Here is a 24,972-nt window from a genome sequence, read left to right on the forward strand (position 1 = left end):
GCAATAAGGAATTCATGATCTGAGCCACAGTCAGCTCCTGGTCTTGTTTTTGCTGACTGTATAGAGCTTCTCCATCTTTGGCTGCAAAGAATATAATCAGTCTGATTTTGATGTTGACCATCTGGTGATATCCATGTGTAGAGTCTTCTCCTGTGTTGTTGGAAGAGGGTGTTTGCTATGACCAGTGCATTTTCTTGGCAAAACTCTATTAGTCTTTGCCCTGCTTCATTCCGCATTCCAAGGCCAAATTTGTCTGTTACCTCCGGTGTTTCTTGACTTCCTACTTTTGCATTCCAGCCCCCTATAATGAAAAGGACATCTTTTTTGGGTGTTAGTTCTACAAGGTCTTGTAGGTCTTCATAGAACCGTTCAACTTCAGCTTCTTCAGCATTACTGGTTGGGGCATAGACTTGGATTACTGTGATATTGAATGCTTTGCCTTGGAAACGAACAGAGATCATTCTGTCATTTTTGAGATTGCATCCAAGTACTGCATTTCGGACTCTTTTGTTGACCGTGATGGCCACTCTATTTCTTCTAAGGGATTCCTGCCCGCAGTAGTAGATACAATGGTCATCTGAGTTAAATTCACCCATTCCAGTCCATTTTAGTTCGCTGATTCCTAGAATGTCGACGTTCACTCTTGCCATCTCTTGTTTGACCACTTCCAATTTGCCTTGATTCAAGGACCTGACATTCCAGGTTCCTATGCAATATTGCTCATTACAGCATCGGACCTTGCTTCTATCACCAGTCACATCCACAAGTGGGTATTGCTTTTTCTTTGGCTCCATCTCTTCATTCTTTCTGGAGTTATTTCTCCACTGATCTCCAGTAGCATATTGGGCACCTACTGACCTGGGGAATTCCTTTTTCAGTATCCTATCATTTTGCCTTTTCATACTGTTCATGGCGTTCTCAAGGCAAGAATACTGCAGTGGTTTGCCTTTCTCCATTGGACCGCATTCTGTCAGACCTCTCCAACATGACCCGCCTGTTTTGGGTTGCCCCACGGGCATGGCTTAGTTTCATTAAGTTAGACAAGGCTGTGGTTCTAGTCTGATTAGATTGACTAGTTTTCTGTGAGTATGGTTTCAGTGTGTCTGCCCTCTGATGCCCTCTTGCAATACCTACCATCTTACTTGGGTTTCTCTTACCTTAGACGTGGGGTATCTCTTCACAGCTGCTCCAGCAAAGCGCAGCCACTGCTCCTTACCTTGGAGGGGGGATGTCTCCTCACCGCCGCCCTTCCTGACCTTCAACATGGGATGGCTCCTCCACCGCTCCTTGGACGCCGGGTAGCTCCTCCCGGCCGCCATCCCTGGCCTTGGACGCGGGGTAGCTCCTCTCGGCCGTTTCTGCGCCGTCGCAGCCTGACACTCTAGGCCGCTGCCCCTGACCTCGGACGTGGGGTAGCTCCTCTTGGCCGTGCTTAGTGCGCTGGCTACCGTCGTGATTGTCTGGGTTGTGAAGATCTTTTTTGTATAGCTCTGTGTTCTTGCCACGTCTTCTAATATCTTTTGCTTCTGTTAGGTCCAGACCATTTCTGTCCTTTATGTACTCATCTTTGCATGAAATATTCCCTTGGTATCTCTAATTTTCCTGAAGAGATGTCTAGTCTTTCTCATTCTGTTGTTTTCCTCTATTTCTTTGCATTGATCACTGAGGAAGCCTTTCTTATTTCTCCTTGCTATTCTTTGGAACTCTACATTCAAATGGGTATATTTTTCCTTTTCTCCTTTGCCTTTTGCTTCTCTTCTTTTCATAGCTGTTTGAAAGGCTGCCTCAGACAACCATTTTGTCTTTTTGCATTTCTTTTTCTTGGGGATGGTCTTGATCACTGCCTCCTGTACAATGTCATGAACCTCTGTCTTTGGTTATTCAGGCACTCTGTCTATCAGATCTAATCCCTTGAATCTATTTCTCACTTCCACTGTATAATCATAAGCAATTCGATTTAGGTCATACCTGAATGGTTTAATGCTTTTCCTTACTTTCTTCAATTTTAGTCTGAATTTGACAATAAAGAGTTCATGATATGAGCTACAGTCAGCTCCCGGTCTTGTTTTTGCTGACTGTATAGAGCTTCTCCATCTTTGGCTGCAAAGAACATAATCAATCTGATTTCGGTATTGACCATCTGATGATGTCCATGTGTAGAGTGTTCTTTTGTGTTGTTGGAAGAGGGTGTTTGCTATGATCAGTGTATTCTCTTGGCTAAACTGTATTAGCCTTTGCCTTGCTTCATTCCATACTCCAAGGCCAAATTTGCCTGTTACCTCAGGTGTTTCTTGACTTCCTACTTTTGCATTCCAGTCCCCTATAATGAAAAGGACATCTTTTTTGGGTGTTAGTTCTAGAAAGTCTTGTTGGTCTTCATAGAACCCTTCAACTTCAGCTTCTTCAGCATTACTGGTCAGGGCATAGACTTGGATTCCTGTGATATTGAATGGTTTTCCTTGGGAATGAAGAGAGAATATTCTGTCATTTTTGAAATTGCATCCAAGTACCTTGGACTACCTTTCCCCTGTTCTATCACTGAACCTTGGCATAAAAAGCTCTTCTTTTCTCTCTCCACTTGGGGAAAAATCCTACTCATTCCTCAAGGGAGAGTTCAAATGACATTTTTATGAAATTTCCCCCAACTCCTCCAAATAAGAGTTAGTCACTCCCTGCTTTTATTGGCCATAATACTTTGTCAAAATTTTCTGTCATCGTTGTCTCTCAGTCATGTGATCATAAGTTTAGGTAGAGAGAGATATTTTCTTGCTCATTTGTCTTATTATTCTTATCCAAATGCTGCGCACATCCTGGGTCCTTGATCAGGGTTGGGATATGCACAATTTTCAAAAATTGAAATATGGTTGATATACCATATTATGTGTATTTCAGGTGTACTACATAGTGATTTGACATTTGCATATATTATGAAGTGATCGTGACACCAAGTCTAGTAACGATCTGTCCTCACACAAAGTTGTTACAATATTATTAACTAGTTTCCTTGTCCTGTATATTATATACCCATGGCTTATTTGTTTTATAACTGGTGGCTCCTAACTCTTAATTCTCTTCAGCTAAGGATCCCTCTAGCCCCCTCCCCGCTGGCAACTACCCAGTTGTTCTTTTTATCTATGTTTTGTTTTGCTTGTTTTGTTTTTCAGATTCTACCTTTAAATGAGATCATATGGTATTTGTCTTTCTCTGTCTGACTCATTTCACATAGCATAATGCCCTCTAGGTCTATCCATGTTGTTGTAAATTGCAAGATTTTATTTTTTTTATGGCTAGTAATAACACTTTGGATACATATAATGCGTCTTCTTTATCCATTTATCTGTCAGTGGACACTTGGGTTGCTCCCAAAGCTTGCCTATTACAAATAATGCAGCAATGAAAGTTGGTATGCATATATCTTTTCAAATTAGCGTTTTTGTTTTCTTAAGGTAAATACTCAGAAATGAAATTGCTGAATCATCTGGTAGTTCTATTTTTAATTTTTTGTGGAACCTCCACACTCTTTTCTAATTTACAAATTGGCTGCACCAATTTATAGTCCCACTAACAGTGCACAAATACTCCCTTTTCTCCACATCCTCACCAACACTTTTTATTTATTGTCTTTTCTGATGATAGCCATTCTGAGTTGGTATCTCATCGTGGTTTTGGCTCAGAGGTTAAAGCGTCTGCCTGCAGTGTGGGAGACCTGGGTTCAATCCCTGGGTGTGGAAGATCCCCCAGAGAAGGAAATGGCAACCCACTCCAGTATTCTTGCCTGGAGAATCCCATGGACGGAGAAGCCTGGTGGGCTACAGTCCATGGGGTCGCAAAGAGTCGGACACGACTGAGCGACTTCACTTTCTTCCTTTCACTTAATGGTTTGTGATGTTGAGTATCTTTTCATGTGTCTGTTGGCCATCTGTATGTCATCTTTGGAAAAATGTTTATTCAGGTCCACTGTTTTTTAGCTGAGTCACTTAGTTTTTTATTTTTTGATGTTGAGTTGTATGAGTTCTTCGTATATTTTGGAGATTAACCCCTTGTTAGCTTTATCATTTGCAAATATCTTTTCCCATTGAGTAGACTGCCTTTTCACATTTGTTGATAGTTTACTTTTCTGTGCAAAAACGTTTTAGTTTGATGTAGTTGTGTTTGTTTATTTTTGTATCCCTTGCCTGAGGAGATAGATCCAAAAAAAAAAAATGTTTGTAAAGACTGATGTCAAAGAGGTTACTGCCTGTTTTCTTCCAGGAATTTTCATGGCTTTAAGTCTTGCATCTAAGTCTTTAATCCATTTCGAGTTTACTTTTGTATATGGTGTGAAAAACTAGTTTAGTTTGATTCTTTTGCATGCGCCCTGTGCAGTTTTTCCAGCACCATTTATTGAAGAGGATGTCTTTTCCCCATTGTATATCCTTGCCTCCTTTGTCATAGTTTAATTGACCATACAAATATGGGTTTATCATCCTCTCTCCTTCTACTCTAAATGATAACCTTTCTGGGTAGGTAATTCTTGATTGTAAGTTTTATCCTTTCATCACTGTGAATATATTGTGACACTCCCTTTTGGCATGCAAAGTTTCTTCTGAAAAGTCAGCTGATAATCTTATGGAAGTCCCCATGTATATAACTAGTTGCTTTTTTCTTGTTGCTTTTAATATACTCCTATTATCTTTATTTTTTGCCATTTTACTTATAGTGTATCTCGCTGTGGTCCTGTTAAGATCGATTCTGTTTGATACTCCTCCCTGTGCTTCCTGGACCTGGCTGGCTGTTTTCTGTTCCAGGTTGGGAAGTTTTCAGCTATTATTTCTTCAAATATTTTCTCTGCCTCTTTCTCACTTCTCCTTCTTGGGACCCTTATAAGGCAAGTGTTATTACTCTTGTTGTTATACCAAAGTTCTCTTAAACTAGTACTCAGTTTTTAAAAAAATTCATTTTTTTCTTTTTAGCTTTGGTAATTTCTACTACTCTGTCTTCCAGTTTATCATTCCTTTGTATCATCTAATCTGCTGTTGATTCCTTATAGTGTTTTTTTTTTTGTTTGTTTGTTTCTTTTCATCCCAGTTTCACTTTCATGCTTTGGAGAAGGAAATGGCAACCCACTCCAGTATTCTTGCCTGGAGGATCCCAGGGACAGAGGAGCCTGGTGGGCTGCCATCTATGGGGTCGCACAGAGTTGGACAGGACAGAAACGACTTAGCAGCAGCAGTGGAAGCAGCAACATTGTATTCTTCATCTGTGTTTGGTTCTTTATAGTCTCTAATGCTTTGTTGAAATTTTTACTGCATTCATCCATTCTTCTATCAAGTTCAGTGAGCATCTTTATGATTATTACCTTGAGCCCTTTGCTGAATAGATTGCTCCACTTCCTTTAGTCATGTTTCTGAGGTTATGTCTTGTTCTTCTATTTGGAACATATTCCTCTGTCTTCTCCTTTTTCTCAGTTCTGTGTTTGTTTCTATGTGTTAGGTACATTGGTTACCTTTTCCAGTCTTGGGAAAATTGCCTTATGTAGGAGATCTCCTTTGAAACAACACATTCCCCTCTGGTCACCAGAGCTGTATGCTCCAATGGTACACCCGTGTGGCCTACGTGTCCTCCTGTCCTCCTGTGTGCCCTCACAGGGCTGACTGCTGTGAGCATGCTGGTAGATGAGGGTGGTCCCTGGCCAGGCTGGCTATGAGGGCACTCCTCATGCGGTGATTGCCAGTCCCCTGGAGGGCAGGCTTTCCATGTGGTTGGCTGCACAGCCTGGGGATCGCGAGGCTGCTGCCGACCAGCTGATGGGCAGGGCCAAGACCTTCTATGGCTTGATGCTTGACGGGATGAGTCTACGAGTGAGTGTAATCAGTGTGGAGCTGAGAAGGACCTTAGGATGATCCCAAAGCATCCCGAACATGCTATTAAAGTCATTGTCTTTGTCTTGATGGGACTGTTTATCTCCATCTCTGGTTATGCTCTCCACCAGGAAAAGGAGAAACTGTATGTGGAGCTAAAGCACATCCTGGCTCGGCAGCCTGGGCCCGAGGCTGCGGAGCAGCTGCAGATCTATCGCCACACGCTGCGGGAGAAGACCAAGCAGCTTAAAGTAAGTGGTAGCCTCTGCGCCTTCCTAGCTGAAGGATGGCCACACTCTGGGGAGCACCCCTGGACAAGTCTACCGCCGTGGCCCGAGGAGCCAGTCTCTCAAAGGCTGCAGTCTATTGAAATCAGCTTTTTTAGCACTCCAGTCCCAGGCAAGCCTCAAAGGTACCCCTCTGCTCCTAGACTAATAGACCCCCACAAAACAGGTAGACGAGCAAGTGGAGAAACAGTTAGAGAGAGGATGATGGCAATGGAATGGAAATTTGGGGAATAGGGTTTGTGTGGATTATCTCAACACGATTTGGAGGATTTGGATGGTGGGGAAGAACAGAAGAAATATTTTAACACTATGGCCCACTAAAGCAGACCACTGTGTCAGAGCAGGTTTTTACTATTTTTCCACCTGAAATAAATGTGCACTAAGCACAGGCCCCTCCCCTGTCCCCAAGGGCCTTACTTCAGGACTATCTAAATAAGTAGTCATGAAGGGGAAATCAAATCATTTTAGGATTCTGTTAGCATAAGTTCTCTTCTAAGTGACACAAGAACCTTAGCTGGGGCGATGGAATGTGTTACAATTACACATTTTAAAGTTTTCTCAAAAACTGTGTGTTCCCACTCTATTTTCAGCTTTACCTCCTAAAAAAGTACTTAGATATTCTTGGCATGCTAGGGAAGCCTTATATACACACAGGCACAGACTGTAGCATATGCTAGCTGAATTCTGGCATTTACCTGTGCAACGATGGTAATAGTCATTGCCTTTCTGCCTGGGGTAAAATAGGTGCTGTGAGACTAATATGGTACTAATCCTTTCACAAAGCGAGTGTTGTAAAATCACGTCCTTTTACTTTAAAAAGGCAGATGAAACAGAAGTGTATAAGCATTAATTTTCAACTCACCACTCTAAGCATTCGTTTTACATGAGTATCCTGAGACATAATTTGAGTTTTGCAAGAGGCGTAATCTTTTGATTATTTTCATCCATTTAAACAATTGAATATAACAAGCAAAATAAAAACTTATTTTCTCAGAAGTTGGGTGTAGATGAGAAAAGCACATGTCTCTCTTTACATTACTGTCAGAAAGGCACTCTTAGCAATGGGCTGCATTCAGTGGTTCATAGGAGGATTTTGTCACTTTAACCCTTTATCTCAGGGTATACAGATGTTTTTCTCTGAATGACATGTGACCCCTAGTGGAAGATTCAGCAGTGCATAGTACCAAGCCTGCCCATCAAGTTGTCCTCATGATCTGGACTCTGTTAAGAAATTCCACATTCATTATTTGGAAGCAAGATCTTTGTTCCTAAGTTCAGTTCAGTTCAGTCGCTCAGTCATGTCCAAGTCTTTGCAACCCCATGAACTGCAGCATGCCAGGCCTCCCTATCCATCACCAACTGCCAGAATCTACCCAAACCCATGCCCATTGAGTCGGTGATGCCATCTAACCATCTCATCCTCTGTCGTCCCCTTCTCCTCCTGCCCTCAATCTTTCCCAGCATCAGGGTCTTCTCAAATGAGTCAGCTCTTCACATCAGGTGGCCACAGTATTGGAGTTTCAGCTTCAACAGTTTAACTATTAAGGCAAATTTTCTTCCAACATGAAAATCATTTTCTCTAGCTTATGATAACATGGTCAGAATCCTTAGTCAGATAGGATAGATAGATAGAATCACAACAGTTAAGAGGAAGGAATTCAGAAGCAGTGTGTATGAGTTTGTGAAGTTGCTTCAGTTGTGTCTGACTCTTTTTAACCCTATGCACCAGAGTCTGCTAGGCTCCTCTGTCCATGGGATTCTCCAGGCAAGAATCCTGGGCCAGGTTGCCATGCCCTTCTTCAGGGGATCTTCCTGACCCGTGTCTCTTACATCTCCTAGCATTGGCAGGTGGGTTCTTTACCACTAGTGCCAGCTAAGACACCTGTTCAGAAGCAGATGAACACTCAAAAGATAAAGGTCGCCTTTTATGTAAATTTTAAAAAATAGAAAGCTAGAGGAAAAACAATTGCATCTATTGCCTGTCCCTTAAAATGATAGCCTCCCTTTTTCCCCCTTGATTTTTGTTGGGGGCACCCCTCACTTTAGCATCCTTTACACATCTGTTTCGATGCGTAAATGTCTTCCTTTTTTGTCCAGCCTGAAACCAGTAGCATCTACTGAACACAACAGAGCAAGAGGCACGTAATTAGGCTTCCTAACACAGCCCCTCACATGTAGTACCCTCTCCCATGCATATGTCATAGCACTCTGCATCTTAGAGGTAAATATCCCAGTGCTCTGATAAAGAGAGAACCTGTGAATAGTCCCAAAGGGTGCAGTAAAGAGGTGATTGACATTCAGCAGAACAACAACCTTGGAAAACACATAAATTGAATGCCTACTTAATGTTGGTGGCAGGATGATTCTGAATAGGTTTTACAAAAATCCTCAGATGAATCACACTGCTTAGTAATGACTTTTCTGAACATTTTTAAAAAGGCTTTAAGAAGCAATTTTATGGTATATGTCTGGGAGTTTTTCTCTTTTGACTCTCAATATTCTTGAGTGCATTACACCATTCATATGTGAGCCTGTTTGGATGTGCCTGATAGCTCTCCTTTTAAGCAGGGGAATGAGGTTTCATTAAATTGGTCATTGGATTATGAGTCTTCAGAACGTTCATCAGATTTTTACCCAGATACAGACCTTGAACTGGTAGAAGTGTGCAGATTAACCATTAAATCTGGGCATGGTTTTGTATTTCTAGCCTCAGCAAGGTAAGTGGCAGCAGATTAAAAAGATTTTTCAGAAAAGGATATTGTCTCACCATGTATCTTCTGTTAATGCTGCTTTATTTGTCATACTAGGTTTTGTCTTCAGAATTGAATATGTATGAATCACAGAGCCAAGAATACAAGTACGAGATTGAAAAACTTACCAATGAACTGCTGAATTTAAAGAAGAAATACCTTGCTCAGAAACGTAAAGAATACATTCAGAAGTAAGAATTAGTCAAATGTTCTAGTTTTGTTGTGCCTTGTAACTGCTGATGAGGAAAATAATTATGGACAGCTACAGAGCCACAGACCTCACTGGGATAAACTAAGTCAGGGGTGAGCAAATGACTTTCTGCAGGGTCACTCAGTGGGTTGTGGTCAGAGAAAGATGAGTGTCTTGTCTGACTTGACCCCTCCTTAGGACCCTAACAGGGATCCATTAGTATCAGCTCTCTGGTGGACCTCCTGTGGAGCAGAGGAAACCCAGTGTGATATTTCCCCCACATTGTTCTCATGGTTTGGGGCTGATCATGCCAGGACTGTGCCTGCAAAGGAGGTTCACAGTCAACGTGGCATGGGCTGAAGCACACTCACATTTAAAACCACAGGTAATTTTCTTAAGAGGTCTGGGTTTGCTAAAGCTGTGCTTTCTAATAACATAGCTGGACCACTGTAATTATGAGCAGTTCACAAACACATTATTTTCACCTGTGTTTTAGATAAGCCGTTTCTGAACCATTTCTCTGTCTAGTGCCTGACTTCTATATCTGATGTAGGGTATCAGCGTGGGACGCCTTTCTTCTAGGAGATGATATTGCACGTGTCAGGTGAACACTTTGGGTTTCAGGATGGCTATATGCCCAAGGCAAACCATTCAGTATTACAGTAATCCAAGTCCATGCCCCAACAAGTAACGCTGAAGAAGCTGAAGTTGAATGGTTCTATGAAGACCTACAAGACCTTGTAGAACTAACACCACAAAAGATGTCCTTTTCATTATAGGGGACTGGAATGCAAAGTAGGAAGTCAAGAAACACCTGAGGTAACAGGCAAATTTGGCCTTGGAGTATGGAATGAAGCAGGGCAAAGACTAATAGAGTTTTGCCAAGAAAATGCACTGGTCATAGCAAACACCCTCTTCCAACAACACAAAAGAACACTCTACACATGGACATCACCAGATGGTCAACACCGAAATCTGATTATACTCTTTGGAGCCAAAGATGGAGAAGCTCTATACAGTCAGCAAAAACAAGACCAGAAGCTGACTGTGGCTCAGATCATGAATTCCTTATTGCCAAATTCAGACTTAAATTGAAAAAAGTAGGGAAAACCACTAGACCATTCAGGTATGACCTAAATCAAATCCCTTATGATTATACAGTGGAAGTGAGAAATAGATTTAAGGGACTAGATCTGATAGATAGAGTGCCTGATATGGACTGAGGTTTGTGACATTGTGCAGGAGACAAGGATCAAGACCATCCCCATGGAAAAGAAATGTAAAAAAGCAAAATGGCTGTCTGAGGAGGCCTTACAAATATCTGTGAAAAGAAGAGAAGTGAAAAGCAAAGGAGAAAAGGGAAGATACAAGCATCTGAATGCAGAGTTCCAAAAAATAGCAAGAAGAGATAAGAAAGCCTTCCTTAGTGATCGATGCAAAGAAATAGAGGAAAACAACAGAATGGGAAAGACTAGAGATCTCTTCAAGAAAACTAGAGACACCAAAGGAACATTTCATGCAAAGATGGGCTCGATAAAGGACAGAAATGGTATGGACCTAAGAGAGGCAGAAGATTTTAAGAAGAGGTGGCAAGAATACACAGAAAAACTATACAAAAAGATCTTCATGACCCAGATAATCACGATGATGTGATCACTCACCTAGAGCCAGACATCCTGGAATGTGAAGTCAAGTGGACCTTAGAGAGCATCACTACGAACGAGGTGATGGCATTCCAGTGGCACTATTTCAAATCCTGAAAGATGATGCTGTGAAAGTGCTGCAATCAATGTGCCAGCAAATTTGGAAAACTCAGCAGTGCCCACAGAACTGGAAAAGGTCAGTTTCATTCCAATCCCAAAGAAAGGCAATGCCAAAGAATGCTCAACCTGCCACACAATTGCACTCATCTCACATGCTACTAAAGTAATGCTCAAAATTCTTCAAGCCAGGCTTCAGCAATATGTGAACCATGAACTTCCAGATGTTCAAGCTGGTTTTAGAAAAGGCAGAGCAACCAGAAATCAAACTGCTAACATCTGCTGGATCATCAAAAAAGCAAGAGAGTTTCAGAAAAACATCTATTTCTGCTTTATTGACTATGCCAAAGCCTTTGACTGTGTGGATCACAATCAACTGTGGAAAATTCTGAGAGAGCTGGGAATACCAGACCACCTGACCTGCCTCTTGAGAAACCTATATGCAGGTCAGAAAGCAACAGTTAGAACTGGACATGGAACAACAGACTGGTTCCAAATAGGAAAAGGAGTACTTCAAGGCTGTATATTGTCACCCTGCTTATTTAACTTATTATGCAGAGTACAGCATGAGAAATGCTGGGCTGGAAGAATCACAAGCTGGAATCAAGATTGCTGGGAGAAATATCAATAACCTCAGATATGCAGATGACACCACCCTTATGGCAGAAAGTGAAGAGGAACTAAAAAGCCTCTTGATGAAAGTGAAAGAGGAGAGTGAAAAAGTTGGCTTAAAGCTCAACATTCAGAAAACGGAGATCATGGCATCCGGTCCTATCACTCCATGGGAAATAGATGGGGAAACAGTGGAAACAGTGTCAGACTTTATTTTTGGGGCTCCAAAATCACTGCAGATGGTGACTGCAGCCATGAAATTAAAAGACGCTTACTCCTTGGAAGAAAAGTTATGACCAACCTAGATAGCATATTCAAAAGCAGAGACATTACTCTGCCAACAAAAGTCCATCTAATCAAGGCTATGGTTTTTCCAGTGGTCATGTATGGATGTAAGAGTTGGACTGTGAAGAAAGCTGAGCGGCAAAGAATTGATGCTTTTGAACTGTGGTGTTGGAGAAGACTCTTGAGAGTCCCTTGGACTGCAAGGAGAACCAACCAGTCCATTCTGAAGGAGATCAGCCCTGTGATTTCTTTGGAAGGAATGATGCTGAAGCTGAAACTCCAGTACTTTGGTCACCTCATGTGAAGAGTTGACTCATTGAAAAAGACTCTGATGCTGGAAGGGATTAAGGGCCTAAGGAGAAGGGGAACGACAGAGGATGAGGTGGCTGGATGGTATCACTGACTCGATGGACGTGAGTCTGAGTGAACTCCGGGAGATGGTGATGGACAGGGGTGCTGCGATTCATGGGGTCGCAGAGTCGGACACGACTGAGCAACTGAACTGAACTGAACTGATATGCCCAAGAACAAATGTTCTCTTCACTTTGGTATTGTTTTCCTAATCCTGGGCTGAATGAGGGGACCCAGTTGAATCTGTAGGTTTGAACCTTGGCTGTATGGCATTGCCCAAGTCATAGAGTTCATTCTGCAGAAGCTCACACTGGGAGTTGAAAGTCAAGCTTGGTGTGTCATCCACATGGAAGTTTCAAGGACAGGGTGAAAGAGGGTCTGAATGCATCCCCTATGATTCATTAGTGGCAAATAGCTATTTAAAGTAGCTAGATGCAAATTCCAATGGCACCCCACTCAAGTACTCTTGCCTGGAAAATCTCATGGACGGAGAAGCCTGGTGGGCTGCAGTCCATGGGGTTGCTAAGAGTTGGACACGACTGAGCGACTTCACTTTCATGCATTGGAGAAGGAAATGGCAACCCACTCCAGTGTTCTTGCCTGGAGAATCCCAGGAATGGGGAGCCTGGCGGGCTGCTGTCTATGGGGTCGCACAGAGTCGGACACGACTGAAGTGACTTAGCAGCAGAAGATGCAAATTCATTCGCCAGTAAAAATCTACCCTTTTTGTAAATCAGAATATCCCCTCATTCCACATTTAGATGACAGTTCCTAGTTTCCTTTGGGCTTTCGATCCTCCCACCACACACACACACACACACACACACACACAGTTTTCTGGACAAAGAGAACATACTGACTGACAGAAGGATGCCCCTCTGATAGCTTGGTTCAGTTCAGTCCCACAGTCGTGTCCAACTCTTTGTGACCCCATGGACTGCAGCATGCCAGGCTTCCCTGTCCATCACCACCTCCCAGAGCTTGCTCAAACTCATGTCCATCAAGTTGGTGATGCCATCCAACAATCTAATCCTCTGTCATCCCCTTTTCCTCCTGCCTTCAATCTTTCCCAGCATCAGGGTCTTTTCCAAGGAGTCAGTTCTTCTCATCAGGTGGCCAAAGTATTGGAGTTTCAGCTTCAATATAAGTCCTTCCAATGAATATTCAAGACTGATTTCCTTTAGGATGGACTGGTTGAGTCTCCTTGCAGTCCAAGGGACTCTCAGAATCTTTTCCAATACCACTGTTCAAAAGCATCAATTCTTTGGTGCTCAGCTTTCTTTATAGTCCAACTCTCATATCCGTACATGACTACTGACATGACATAGCTTTGACTAGATGAACCTTTGTTGGCATACATGACATAGCTTTGACTAGATGAACCTTTGTTGGCAAAGTAATGTCTCTGCTTTTTAATATGCTGTCTAGGTTGGTCACAGTTTTTCTTCCAAGGAGCAAGCATCTTTTACTTTCATGGCTGCAGTCACCATCGGCAGTGATTTTGGAGCCTGCAAAAACAAAGTCTGATAGCTCAGCCCCTCCCAGTGGCCCATCCATTAGCACTGTACTGCCCCAGGCAGTATGCCACTTGTGGCTATTTAAGTTAAAGTGAGTTACAATTAAATCAAATTAGAAATTCAGTTCCTTAACTGCACTAGTCACATTTCACCTACTTAGTAGCTGTATGTGGCTAGTGGATGCTCTATCTGGCAGGCAAGGTACAGAGTTTTTCTACCATCATGGAAAGTTCTAGTACCCTGGTCTTGACTCTCTGGTTTTGCCTTGATACTTATTCCTTGTGACTGACCTCTCCAGAGGGCATCAGTGGTGATTCCATTTAGTTGGGATCCATAAACTGGAGGGAGACAGAAAATATGTGTTCTTAGGAGGAGAGCAGCAGGAAAAAGAAAAAGATTAAGGAGCTGAAGGGAAATATGAACAGGCAAGAACAAAAGTGCTGAGACGGTTTAGACTGAAAGGAAGAAGGCTGAAGGGAGTCATTAGGATGGTCTATAAATACATTAAAAAGATCATGTAAAGGAGACATTATTCCCGTTAGTCGGCTTAGATCAGGCCAGAAGCATTAAGCTTTAGTTCCTTTGGAGAGGAAAATTTAGGTTATTTGAGGCAAGAGAGGGCAGGAGGAGGGGGGCCTTGCTTGCATCTAACAACAGTCAGGAGGTAGACAAGTTGTCAGAGTACTTGAAGGCATCTCCTTTGCTGGATCCACTCAAGGCTAAAGTTTTGTACTATTTATGGAGGATGGTTTTTATAATAATGAAATCAATTCTGCTAAGAGACAGCTGAATTGATGAACCAATCCTCTACAGATTCTTTCCAAATGGAATAATTTAGAATAATCTCTGTGGATATTCTCCTCACACATACTCTTTATAAAATAGCAACTCATATCATTTTTACCTTTTTGCTTTTTTTTTTTTCATTTTTCTCAAATACCATTTTTTCATGCTCCAATCCTGACCTATATACCCCACCCACCTATCCTTGACTCCCCTACTCTATACCCCAGGCTGGCGTGGAGTCAGCAGTACAAGTCAGATGATTTTGCAAAAAGTAGAATTCTCTTCTCTGAAGTAACTCATTTCTAGTAGTCAAATCTAATTGGTTTTAATCTTAGTAGTTTGCTCAATTTTTATTTTGAAAAGGGACTCCAAAGATGTTTTCTATAAGACCCTAATTATATAATAGGTAATCTATATAAATTTAAGATACTTCTGCAGGAAACTTGAATATGTGTGTGTGTGTGTGTGGGGTCATTTAAAGAAGAGCTATATAGAAGATATATTGTAGATTTTAGGGACTTTCTTCCTTTATCTATTGCCAAAAGTACTATCTTATTTATATTTCCCAGCTTTTCCCTAGTTTTAAACTGTTTCTAATAATAACTGCTGCTCATCTAAAGTTATAGGAAAACTTGTATTTTATTAATGTCCAAGTTTGATGAAAATGCCCTGTGCATGTATGTGTGTGTGTATGATAAAGATTTATAAGTTTCCACTGAAACTTTGGAATATGAAAGTTGATAAATGATGAATTAGTCATTATAATTGAGCCAAGAGAAAGATTCCTCTGACTGATCTTTGGAACTAAACAAATGCTTTGTAAAATAGGAAGATGATTACAAGTCAGGAGCCTCTAGGCCCCAGCGCTTGAGCTATAATGAGGCCTTCTGTCTGTATTTAGATTAACATTAGGAAGGCATGTTTAATTGTGTCTTTCCCTAATTCTATGTGTTATCAGTAACACCTAATTACATTTAAACTACCACCTTGTCTCAAACTGGAAGGTTTGATCAAAGCAGTTTTTAGTGGTTAACTCACCCTAAAAACTTAACACCAAACTTAGAAGAGGAAAAAGATGGTAAGAAAGTTAATTCTCACCTCCTCTCTTACAGAAACAAGGACAGAATAAGCATGGAGGACACCTTCTCAATGGCCAAACCAAGTGGCCCTCGTTTTACTGGGGGTGGATTTCCCCTCAGCAAGTCATCCAAGGCGAAGTCATAACTTGAAGCTGCTGGCTGGGTCCTTCTGAACAACTCATTGGAATTCACTCTGAAACATTTTGGAGGAATCTCTTTGAAATCTCTTGGATCACAGACATTTAGGGAAATCAGTCCTCAGATTCCAGGATGGAAAGGAAAGCAGAACTGTTATAGTCCTGTACATAGAAGAGTGATGACTTTCTATTTAATCCACGTGGGTATTAATAGAGTGTAATTAAATCTATTCAATCAGGTTGGATTATATCAATTCAACCATTGCATGACGCAGATCTTTTGTTACTACCACACTGATTTATTTTGCAACGCACCACAGCTAGATACTCTGTATGGACGAAACTTTGGACCCTAATTTCTCTGCACAGACACTGGTGCATAGATTTTACATTTAAAAATGTTTTTTTTTTTTTTTTGAAATGCAGTGTATTGTTATTAATAAGAATCTATTTTAATTATTCCTCATTAACGAGTCATTGATGAGCAATGAGAAAGGTGGACATACTCTAAACTATTTAAAAAGTGTTTTGAGAGTAATTTCTATGTGGAATTTCTTTTCAGGCCTGGCGTATGAAAACCTATTCCAAAAAGACATACTAATAAACACTTCATCATAAAAAATAAAAAGAACCCTTGTAGAGATCTCAATCTTTGTTTTGGTAGAATATGTAAAGTTTAAAACTACTATGAGAAATGTTTAACACAAAGATGTGACTCAGAGGACCAAGACTGTAAAATGAGGGGTTTGGGCTGGTATCCTCTGAAGATCTGTCCTTTCTAGACCTCACATTTAGAGAGCAGAGTTAGAAGGGCCAGAGATCTGTTTGGTTTCCAGGCTGTAGGCCAGCATTCTGAGTAACTAAATCCATTGTTATTTTCTTTATTTTGAAACCACAGTTAGGTGGGTGTCAGTTCAAAGTTCCCCTGTTTAGAGTGTTCAGTGGTGTGGGACATCCTGGCCATCTTTCTCACAATACCTTGACCTCTGTAATTTTTTAAAAAATGTTTGAGGGGTAAGTAGCTCATGGATAAGCAAGGATAGTATAAGTGGATAATTTCATTTCATTCATCATGAGGAGCAGGAGACTTAAGGATCCCAAGATATTTGTTTAGATTATCCAGAGAGGTGGGAGTTTAGAGGGATCTAAAATCATGTTCTTCTGTCCCTCTTGGTTCACCACCAGAAGCAGATCCAAGGCAATGATGGCTATGAAAGTGATTGATTCAGCAGTGATCCCAGGAAACACCCTAAGAGTGGGGACGTGGAACACCAGGCTAAGGCACGAAGTCAAGTTCTGCAGTTGCAGACTTTCGCTGGACCTTGCAGGGGCCTCTGAAAATAATGTAATCACATCTCAGAGTTGGTCCCATCAGGGTGAGGGAGCTGGGATATTTATACCCTCAGGCTTCCAGTCACTGACCAAGGACTGCTCTGGAGGGGTTCTTTTGGTCTTCCCTGCTGGTAGGCAAAGCAGATCTTAGACAAAGAGGTAACAGTTGCTGACTGTTGGGAGCAGAAGCGGTTAAGTGCTAGGGAACTGAGTCAGGCAGCAGCATCCTCTGCTGCTTCTCCTACATGGTCCCAATTGAGATCTGCAGATGGAAACCAACCTCCAGGGTAGCTGGTGATCCTGTGATGAGCTGTGATCATCAGCAATTCGTATACCACGTGGGAGCATGAGGATGGTTACATACACGAGAGAATTTGCTTAGAAAACCTTAAACCTATAGAATCACAATGGGGGCATTTCTATTTTTGAAAATCACAGATGCTGTCTTCCCTCAGAGCCAACCAACCGTATGCTAAGTCCCCTGTGTACACATCCTCAAGTTGTGAACTTTCAAAGATGTGAGCATGTGTTCCATCAGCATCAGACATGAGTGAAATTGCGGCTTGTCCTCTATCTCCTATTGCTGACAATCCTTCAGCTTTACCATCTCCCATCTCCAGTTAGTAACTCTTCTTGCCTGTTCACTTGATGCCAGCCCCTGTATGCCAGCTGTTATACTGTACTACTATACTTATCAAGGTACTGTACTGTAAGATTAAAAATGTTTTCTTTATTTTTGGTGTTTGTTTTTTATGTATTATTTGTGTGAAAAGTACTATAAACCTACTACAGTACAGTATCACATAGCCGATTGTGTTAGTTGGCTACCTAGGCTAACTTTGTTGGACTTATGGACAAATTGGACTTACATATGTGCTCTCAGAAGAGAACTTGTTCATGTGTAGGGGATTTGCTGTATTCTGTTTAGACAGAAGACTTTTGCAGGTAAGGTGAGGCAAGGCGGTTATGACATGTACAGCACTGGAGGGTTTTCCAGCTATTCAGGGACATTTTGAAGTATAGCCGTAACCAACTTCCTTCTGAGCCCTTGGGTGGCTTTATATTAGGTTCACTTCTCTAGGGATGGGGCTTCCCTTGTGGCTCAGCTGATAAAGAATCCACCTGCAATGCAGGAGACCTGGGTTCGATCCTTAGATTGGGAAGATCCCCTGGAGAAGGGAATAGCTACCCACTCCAGTATTCTGGCCTGGTGAATTCCATGACCTGTATATATAATCCATGGGGTCGCAGAGAGTCGGACACAACTGCGACTTTCACTTTCTCTATGGTCATGCGGTCTGTGATCCTTGTTCTATCGCAGTGTGGCAGAGACTCTGGAGACAGAAGCCAGGTTCAAATCCTGGCTCATTTTAACAACAGAGTTGAAGATGAAATGAGTTAATGCTTGGAGCAATGTCAGGCACATAGTAATTGTTCAGTAAGTATCTACCATTATTCTTACATAAGAAATATCTTAAGTTTTGAAATTTGAGAATAACAGTTATTACATAATACTTTATTATATCAGTTATAAAGATGATTCTTTGTTTAGAGGGTGAATGGCATTAAAATGTCTGGAGGAAGTTATATTTGCTCATGTAATTTATAGTTTAGTATCTTGCAGAAATGCCGTATTGGGGACTTCATGAAAACATCCGTTTATTTTCCTTGTAGTTTTGATCTGGGGACAGATCCTTCACTTTCAGAAGTCAGAACTTCCAGAAGGAAAGACCCTGGTGGCCTCTTGCTGCCATCTTCTGTTTCTATCCATGTATGGAGAAGGGTGGTCAGCCTCTGCTGATGACCTCTGATCTTGCTCCCATCAGCCGAGATCACACAGGCTCTTGGAGCTGGCATAGCAGCTCTGTAAGCTCACTGTGCTTATGTTCAAGAGGAGGACGAGTAAATTAAGGCGAGCAAAAGGTGGGAGATACTGCTGTTGCCTCTCATTTACTGTCCGTCCTGACAGCCCAGGGTATTCTAAGCAATAACTATTTAGGTACAGGTGTTGCCACTGTAGCCACAGTATGAAAATGAGCTATTAAAAACACTAAGATTTGCAGATCATTAAAGATAACTGTGAACTCTCAGTGGGCTAAGGTGCTTTTAAAATCACAAATTTGAGCTGCACTGTAAAGCAACATTAGGAGATTATACAGTAGCATCATGTTTATCCTGGGGTTTTGAGCATTTCAGAAAGGAGTCCTGTAGCTAAACCCGTCACTGACTCTCCACTGGGCTGATGGGGAGCTGGTATGGTTTCTCTGTTGATGGAGAGAGACATGATAAAGGGGACTCCCTGGTCATTATTTGCTGATCATAGCTTCTCAGCAACTGCTCTTATAGCCAGGATTTTATTGTGCTAACCTCTGAAGAAATTGCTCAGAGCAAAGGTTTGTTGCTGTGATAAGCCATAGAGATGGAAGTGGCCATGCTAGGAGGAGACGGCAGGAACTCTCCTTGTGATGGGCTATAATTTTGCTATAAAAATTTATCCAGGGTTGATAACTATTGTTTGGTTTCCTGGTTTGCTCAACCTGATTCTGAAGTTTGACCTAGGCCAAGATACCCATCAGAAAATACTATGTCACGACTTTAGAGCAGAATGGCATTGTAGAGCCTAGATAATTTGAGGAAAGATATTCTCTCTCACGGGCTTCCCTGGTAGCTCAGCTGGTAAAGAATCCGCCTGCAATGCAGGAGACCCCGGTTTGATTCCTGGGTCGGGAAGATCCCCTGGAGAAGAGATAGGCTACTCACTCCAGTATTCTTGGGCTTCCTTGGTGGCTTGGACAGTAAAGAATCTGCCTGCAATGCGGAAGACCTGGGTTCGAACCCTGGGTTGGGAAGATCCCCTGGAGGAGGGCATGGCAACCCACTCCAGTATTCTTGCCTGGAGAATCCCCTTGGACAGAGGAACCCGGTGGGCTACAGTCTATGGGGTTGCAAAGAGTCAGACGCAACTGAGCAGCTAAGCACAGCACATTCTCTCGCATAATTGTATGGAGACCTAGTTTAATAGGAGCAAAGGGAGGGCATTTTAGAATATTAAAATGGTAAAATAGTTAAAAATATATCTCACTATTTTCTTTGTAGTAGATAGGAAATATTTTTATGGCATTATCCACTTTTAACTCCTAATTCAATGCTGTTTTAGTATACCATTTCTCATATCTATTATTTAAAAGTTCCATTAAGGTTTTGAGACCCATTAGAATTTTATAACAGTATGAAATGTGATATCAACAGGTATACCATTTTTCTTTTTTATAATTAAAAATAGATTTCCTCCCTTGACTTGAAAGTACCTGATTAAAATACAGAATAGAAAATTAGAGAATAAGCAAAAGAAGAAACAGGGCATCAATAATCACACCATCTATTGATGACTATTGTTTTCCTGGGCTAATACACGTCTCATTCATCTAGACTGATTGTACCCGTTGTTCTTCCCGTCATCTGTTCTGACTGGTTGGTGCTTGTAATTCTCAAGTATTAAATGTTTTGAACGTTACCTTTGAAATACTATTATTTTAGAATTTTGAATGTGTCTTTCTGGACATTTAAAATAAGTATATACAGATATATTTTGTTTTTAAAAATCAGAGATGTAATTGAGATACATATAGTGAAAGCACTATTTTAAGTGTACAGTTTGGTAAGTTTTGAGAAATGCATATGCCCAAGTAACAAGTATCACAATTATCGATGCCCTTCCCCCCAAGAATGCCCTTATGTCCCTTGGCAGTCAATATTCCTAGCCCCATACAGCCTAAGCAATGATGGATCTGTTTTTTCATCATATACTAGTTATGTCTTTCTTAGATTTCATATAAATGGAATCGTACAGTAGGCACTCTTTTGCACCTGCCTTTTTTCATGTACTTTAATGTTTGTGTGTGTGTGAGAGAGAGAGACTCACCCACGTTGTTTCTGTCAGTAATTCATATTTATTGCTGAGTAATATTCCATTATATCAACAACACAATTTGTCTATTGATTTACCGGTTGATGAGGATTCGGGTTATTTCCAATGTTTAGCTATTATGAATAAAGTCTCCATGAATGTTCATGTTCAAGTGTTTATGTGAACAGATATTATCATTTCCCTTAGTAAAGAAGAAGGAATGGAAATACTGGATCAATTCAAGGGATGTTATTGTTCAGTTGCTCAGTTGTGTCTGACTCTTTGTGACCTCATGATTACAGCCTTCCAGGCTTCCCTGTCCTTCACTATCTCCCACAGTTTGCTCAAACTCATGTCCATTAATAAAGTGATGCCATCCAACCATCTCATCCTCTGTCGCCCTCTTCTCCTCCTGCCTGCAGTCTTTCAAGGGTACACATGCATTTAGCCTAATAAGAAACTGCCAAACTCTTTCCCTAACTGACTGGGCCATTTTACATTCCTACCAACAATGTGTGTAAATTCCAATTATTCCAATCTTTGTCGATATTAAGAATTTTCAGTATTTATGTAAGCCATTCTATTGGATATATAGTGATATTTCATTGTGTTTAATATTTGTATTAGTATTTTCCAATGACGAATAATGTTAAGCACTTTATTCCATGTGGTTTTGGTCATTCGTATGTGAAGAGTCTTCAAATCTTTTGACCATTTAAAAAATCTTTTTATTAGGTTGTAAAAGTTCTTTGTATCTTCTGGATACAAAATGTTTATAAGATATATGTATTGCAAATATTTTCACTTAGTCTGTGGCATACCTTTTCATTTCTTAATAGTGTATTTTGAAGAGCAGACCTTTTGTATTTTATTGAGGTGTAATTTATCCTGATTTTTCGTATGTAGTTTGTACTTTTCTTGTCCTAAGTAATTTTTGCTGACTCTAAGGTAGGAATGATTTTTATATGTTTTTGTCTAGAAGTTTTATTACAGTTTTAGTTTTTATGTTATATTTATGGTCCATTTAGAGTTAATTTTATGTGTGGTGTGAGGTTAGAGTAGTGGTTCATTTTTGTTCCATATGGATATCCAGTTGTTCAGCACCATTTGCTGAAAAGTGTCATTTTCCATTGAATTACCTTGGCATATTTGTATTAATAGAAAATCAGTTGACTTTATTTGAATAGTTCTATATGTGAACTTTGTTCTATTGTATAGTGCGATATGTATCTATTTTGGTGACAGTAGGTTTAAGTCTTGAAATTTAACAGTATAGGATCTTCAACTTTTTTCTTCTATAGATATCTGTTAACTGTTTTTGGATTTATCTATATCTATATACAGCTTAGAATCAGCTTAGCAGTTTCTACAGAAGAACCTGCTGGGAATTTGGTTGAGATTGCATTGAATCTAGAGATCAGTCTGGGGAGATCATTCTGACAATATTGAGGCTTTCAATCCACAAACATGGCACATGTCCCCACTTATTTAAATTTTCAATTCACGAACATGGCTCATATCCCCATTTATTTAGATTAAACTTTTCTTCTCAGCAGCATTTTGTAGTCTTCAGTGTACAGAAATTGCACATGTTTTGTTAAATTTATGCTTAAGTATTTTTCCATTTCTGATGTTATTGTAAGTAATGTTTTAAATCTTATTTTCCATTTGTTATCAGTATGTGGAAATACAACTGACTTTTGTATATTCCTTTTGTATCTGAGGACAGTGCTAAATTAATTTGTTTTACAACTTTTTGGAAATACTTAGTATTTTCTATAGATGTAAACATGTTTTCTAAAATAAAGACAGTTCTTCTCTGTTTCCAATCAGTATGCTTTTTATTATTTGTTTCTTTGTTCATAACCACCATACTTGCATGGCTAGGACTTCAAGTAATTGTTAGATTATAGTGGTGTGAGCAGCATCTCTGCTTTGTTCTTGATGTTAGGAGGAAGGTTTGAGTCTTTCATCATGAATTGTGATATTAGCTGTAGGATTTTCATAGATGCCTTTTCTTAGGTTGAGGAATATCCCCTCTATTGCTTGTTAGCTAAGTTTTTAATCATGCATGGATACTGAATTTCATCAATGCTTTTTCTGTATGTATTGTGTTAATCATACTTTTTTTCTCATTTATTTTCTTAACATGGTGAATTACTTTGACTTTCAAATGTTAAGCCAACTTGCATTCTTTGTGTAAACCCCACTTGGTCATTTTTATACGTATCATCATCTTTATATGTTGTTGAATTAGATTTTATAACATTTTGTTAATGATTTTTATAGCTATGTTCATCGGGGTTATTGGTCTGTAATTTTCTTATACTATCTCTGTCTGGTTTTGATTTCAAAGTTTTCTTTGCCTCACAAACTAAATTGGGAAGTGATCTTTCTCCACTGTTTCCTCAAATACTTTGTGTAGGAATGGTATTATTTCTTCCCTAAATATTATACTTGATATAATTTTCCATTAAAGTTCTCTGAAATCACAATTTTTCTTGTGGGAAGGTTTTAAATATATATAGGGTTATTTGGGGACTTTCCTGGTGGCTCAGCTGGTAAAGAATCCGCCTGCAATGCAGGAGACCACGGTTCAATTCCTGAGTCGGGAAAATCCCCTGGAGACGGGATAGGCTACCCACTCCAGTCTTCTTGGGCTTCCCTGGTGGCTAAGATGGTAAAGAATCTGCCTGCAATGTGGGAGACCTGGGTTTGACCCCTGGGTTGGGAAGATCCCTGGAAGAGGGTATGGCAACCCACTCCAGTATTCTTACCTGGAGAATCCCCATGAACGGAAGAGGCTGGTGGGCTAGAGCCCATAGGGTTGCAGACAGCGCTAAGTGACTCAGCACAGCACAGTGTTATTTGGATTTTTTGTTTCATCTTGGTTGCTTTTGATAAATTGTATCTTTCAAGGAGCTTGTGTATTTCACATAGGTTGTTAACTTTATTGACTTAAAGTTGTTTAAAATATTCTTTTACTACCCTTAATGTTGCTAGGATGTGAACAAATATTCCTTCTTTTATTCTAGATATTGGCAATTTAAATCTCTCCTTTTTTTCTTTATGAGAGTCTATCTAGGAATTTATCAACAAACTTTTATTGATATTTTCGAAGAACTTGCTTTTTGTTTTAGTTTTCTTTATTGTCCATTTTTTTATTTAATTGATTTCTGTTCTAACAGTATTTTCTTTCTTCTACTTTGATGGTTTGATTTTATCTTATTTTCTCATTCTTTTATAGCTTCTTAAGGTAATTGGTTTTAGCTCTTTCCTTATTTAAAATCTAGCATTAGAGCTATATATTTCTGTCTAAGCTCTGCTTACAATGCAGCCCATGTTTTAATATGTTCTGTTTTCATTATTATTCAGTCTGATTAGTTTCTGCTTTCCTGTGTGACTGTTTCTCTGACTCATGAACTATTTAGAATCATATTTTTTAATTTCACAAACACCTAGGTGCTTCTTCAGGTATCTTTCTGTTACTGATTTTTAATTTAATTCTGTTATCATCAGAGAACATGTCCTGTATGCTTTGAACCATTCCAAAATGATTGCAATTTGTTTCATTGCCCTGGAGTATTGACTATCTTGATAATAGTTTTATATGCCCTTGAAAATAATGTATATTTTGCTTTTGTAGGGTGGAATGTTGTGTAACTGTCAATTGGGTCAAGTTAGCTTGCTAGTGTTGTTCAAGTCCTGTCTTCTAAATTGTTACTGATTTTCTTTCTACTTATTCTATTGATTGCCGAGAATGGAGCGAGAAAGCTTAAAGGTGACTGTGGCTTTGTCTGTTTAGCCTTTCACTGTTGTCAGTTTTTTGATGCTTGTTATTTTGAAGCTTTGAAATTAGACATTTAGGATTTTATCTTCTTGGTAAATTGACCCTGTTATTATTGTAAAAGTCTTCTCTTTTTATTCCTGGTAATACTGAGTATCTCAAAGTTTACTTTGTCTAATATTAATATATTCATTCTAGTTTTATTATTATTGGTGTTTTTATATTATAGTTTTTCACATCCTATTATATGCAAGCTATTGGTATCCTTATATTGGGCTTGCCAGGTGGTGCTACTGGTGAAAAACCCGCTTGCCCATCCAAGAGACTCCTATAAGAGATGCGGGTTCTATCC

The 24,972-nt window shown here is 40.1% G+C and overlaps 1 protein-coding gene across 1 annotated transcript in view; it reads left to right on the forward strand.

Annotated features, from left to right (window-relative positions):
* CFAP58 (cilia and flagella associated protein 58) overlaps window positions 1–15,602 on the forward strand; it is a 107,184-nt gene extending 91,582 nt beyond the window's left edge. Inside the window, exons 16-18 of the mRNA XM_052661227.1 lie at window positions 5,972–6,091; window positions 8,935–9,068; window positions 15,491–15,602. Of these exons, the coding sequence (XP_052517187.1) occupies window positions 5,972–6,091; window positions 8,935–9,068; window positions 15,491–15,602 (366 nt within the window). The remainder of the gene's footprint in view (window positions 1–5,971; window positions 6,092–8,934; window positions 9,069–15,490) is intronic.
* The last annotated feature ends 9,370 nt before the right edge of the window (window positions 15,603–24,972 follow it).

This window comes from Budorcas taxicolor, chromosome 23 (assembly GCF_023091745.1).
Source record: "Budorcas taxicolor isolate Tak-1 chromosome 23, Takin1.1, whole genome shotgun sequence".
Taxonomy (NCBI): domain Eukaryota; kingdom Metazoa; phylum Chordata; class Mammalia; order Artiodactyla; family Bovidae; genus Budorcas; species Budorcas taxicolor.